General features: G+C 38.8%; 1 protein-coding gene across 1 annotated transcript; it reads left to right on the forward strand.

Annotated features, from left to right (window-relative positions):
• The first annotated feature begins 570 nt into the window (after positions 1-570).
• Positions 571-3,558, forward strand: nkx2.7 (NK2 transcription factor related 7). The gene is made up of 3 exons (XM_062452147.1): positions 571-859; positions 1,376-1,779; positions 3,445-3,558. The coding sequence occupies exons 1-3, from the start codon at positions 571-573 to the stop codon at positions 3,556-3,558; spliced, it is 807 nt and encodes a 268-aa protein (XP_062308131.1).
• Positions 3,559-3,782: the final 224 nt, after the last annotated feature.

Genomic DNA, 3,782 nt, shown 5'->3' on the forward strand with positions numbered 1-3,782 from the left:
AATGTTGTTTCAACCAAGCAGTTCCAGCAGAGGGCATGGGTGAAGTGATTTGGCATATGTGCCATCAATGAGACACCTGGTCATTAATATGTTTAAATGATTTTTAAACATATTTAAGCCGAGTAAAGGCTTTTATATGTATCCATCTTGACTTCTCACCAAAAAAAGCGTGTCTCTTATGATCCAGATGTTATATTAACCAATTATCAACATTCAAAGTAAAACAATAATAACATATTTGGAACAAAATATAAAACGGATTCCTCCCTATTTATAATCTAAGAAAAGTGTGTGTGGGCCGTCTCGTATGTAAGATGAGTAAAAAGGAGTGGTTTGTGACTGAGCTGTTTTTCCATCACGCGCCCGGCCATTGGCTATATTTCATTGGAGAGTTTACATGAAAGCAGCAATGTGTCTTGGTCGCAAACTTCAGTGGAGAGCTGTCTTCAGAATAACCTGCTTCTTATAACAAATCGTTTTGAGGACCATCCTATTACGGAGACTACACCTGCTCTGAAATAACATTCAGGCCTTATAGCAGTTGCAGCTCTGAAATTAAATCATCGAGCGATGTTTGCCAGTCCAGTGACTTCAACGCCTTTCTCTGTTAAGGATATCTTGAAACTGGATCATCAGAACTCCTACCATGTTCTGAGCCAACAAGGATTTATGATACCAGAACAGGACTCAGTGTATCTGCAGCACGTCAACAATGCGCTGTGCAGGCTGGACTTTTTCGACAGCCAGGAGAGCCTGTGCGTCTCTGGGGAGCAGGTGAAAGGCATCTGTGATTCGGACGCTGTTGACATCCTGAGGGGCAGTTTCATTTCAACAGAAGATGATATGAATGAGGACCCAGGTAGGCACGTTTTTAATAAATATTTCATTTATTTCAGTGCTCAAACCATCCCATTTCATGACTGCCGGAAAATTCTGCAGTCATGAAATGAGATGGTTTGAGCACTTATATATATTAAAGAAATGAACATATGCCTATATCTATCTATCAATAAATGAACATTTATTTTATTTGGAAAATTTATTTTCAGTTAGTCTACATTTTCGATCTTTAGTAGGCTACATTGAAAACCAAATAGTCCAGAATATATACTTTGAATGTTAATATTGTTTAGTTTTAATGGCATTTGCAATTCAACACATCTCAAACAGCCGACAATTAAATAAATAAAGCATTAATAAATCAATAATATAATCAAATTTAAGAATAATTGTTTTGCCTAAATAGGCCTACGCAAGGCCTATTTGATATAACTCATTTTGGTGGGATAGGCTTATATTGTAATTTGGCTCTGGTATAGGCCTATGTTCAAGGATTTACTGTCAATTAAGAAGAGGATACTTTTTGTCTTTACAGGTAGGTCTATGTGCAGCCATGACGAATCGCTCGGCTGTGACGGACAAATTGAGAAAATAGGAACGGCAAAATCAAGATTGCGGAGAAAGCCCCGAGTACTGTTCACTCAGACACAGGTGTTTGAATTGGAGAGGCGCTTCAAACAGCAGAGGTACCTCTCTGCGCCAGAGCGCGATCATCTTGCCAACATTCTGAAGCTAACTTCCACTCAGGTCAAAATATGGTTTCAGAACAGAAGGTATAAGTGCAAGAGACAAAGACAAGACAAATCTTTGGAAATGGCAAGTTACCCGCCGCCACCAAGGCGGGTTGCGGTTCCCGTGTTGGTCCGAGATGGCAAGCCTTGCATGGGTGGGTCTTCTTCACCATACAAAATGACAATTGGCTCCTACAATCCTTACCATGTATATGGAAAAAACTCGTATAGTTGTAACTATCACTGTATGCCATCTATTCCCTGTGTATCATCTATAAATGCAACGCAAATGAACAGCGCTTTAACAGATTTTGATACAGTGGTACGTGCCGATGGAGGATCCGGTCAGCCGGCACACTTTCAGACTTTGTCAGGGGTTAGAGCGTGGTGAGGAACGAAATGGACTCTTGTAAGTTATTCTTTCTGTCCAGCAATGTGAATTATTTTGATAGATCAGCGGTTCAGAGTAAAACCCCGAATTGTCAGATTCGTTTAGACTGATTTTTTTATTACATTTTTTTTTTTTGTAGAACACTGTTCATAGACATGTCAGTGAAGGCTACATGAACCGTAACATGTAAACAATTATAGTTATTTCGTTTGTGATTTTTTTCGTCCACTATTTAGGCAAATATTTATTTTACATTTCTCAACGAATTTGTACTACATGTTGGTCTATTTTTGGATACAGCCCTATAACCTCTTTAGGCTTCAACTAACCTGCTTCAGTTAAAAATAACTTCATAATAAACCTAAACATGTTTGGTGTGATTTACTTAAAATGTCAACACCAGCAGGCTAATGATTTAGCATTATTTTGTTATTATTAAGGCAGTATGATATCCCCCAAAACGTTATTATTTGTATTATGATTGATGTTATTGTTATTAGAAATGGTATGAGTTGTAGTCATTTAAATTGAAGTAGTATTAGGCTGTATATTATGCGTCAAAAAGGACACAGGCCTAATTTCGGTGAGTGGCCAAAAAATGTTTCTACCTCTTTTGGGCCTAGTTCAACGAATACATATTTCTTAAACATTCCTGAGATATGGGCCCCATAGACAATAAGAAAACCCTTCGTTAAAAAAAAGTCAATTCATTTTTTAACCCATTTTCAAGACGCTAGGTTCCATGTAGAAATGTTAAATCAAGAACTCAAATAACCAATGTTAGAGCAAATTATTTGTCTACATTTTGGTTATTAGATCTTTGATTAGGCTATATATTTATTTACGAATTATCCAAAGTGAGGATTGCAGTTTAGTTTAGGCAAAAGCTGTTGGACTAATTTCCGCACAAAATGTGAACGTGAGGACTTGTACTGTATGCAATACAACCCGTTCATTGGGCTACATGTCTATAATGACGAAAATAGGCACAGCTAAACAAGGTTCCACAATCTTAATGTTATCAAACCAATAGGTCATTCCTGTTCCATTGACAAAGCCGGTGAACAATGCCACTCCCGATAAGGCCTGAGAGCTTGTCCTGTCATGGGCCTTGGGTAGGTAAACAAATGCGTAGACACAGCGACTCTTTACCTCTTAGCTTTCAATCAAATAGGGAAACGTTCCAATCTAAACTGTCTGCTATTGATAGGTGTAGCCTACCACCACTTGCGTTGACTGGATGGCGCAATTAGGGCCTATATATAGGCTATTAATTTGACTTTCCCCTTGCAAAAATGTATTGACTAAATATCAGGATAAAGTCCACGATTGGAATATGTACCTATTAATGCAGGACCGGGCATTTAGATGAATGTTTTTACCTTTAATGTGATTTTATAAAATAAAGACAAATCTACAAATTAACAGTGATGTAAGGCTATGTATTTCCTTCTCAAACTCAACTAATGAGCTCCCTGTTAGCGGGGCTGCATGACTTTGACTGTGGATTCCCTGTTTGCCTCCGGGCTAGAGATAGTGAAGTCCATCACACCGGAGATAAGGCCAGAAGGGGCTCTGAGTAGATTTGAGCAGTAGACAGAGTGGAGACCAGGGCCTCTCGAGATGAACAGATAAGGTGTGTGTGTCTGTGTCTGTGTTTAAGAAAGAACTGCAACAAAGCGCGCTGTTAAGAGTTAGAGGAGACATCACGAATCGGGATGAATTAAACAGTCTTTCCAAGGGACTGAGCTCATACACCTGATATCAGAGTAAGAAGCAGATAACAAGAGGCTGCGTCCCGCGATGAGCAATGCTGAAAA

The sequence above is a fragment of the Osmerus eperlanus genome, chromosome 25, assembly GCF_963692335.1.
Source record: "Osmerus eperlanus chromosome 25, fOsmEpe2.1, whole genome shotgun sequence".
In the NCBI taxonomy this organism is placed as follows: Eukaryota; Metazoa; Chordata; class Actinopteri; order Osmeriformes; family Osmeridae; genus Osmerus; species Osmerus eperlanus.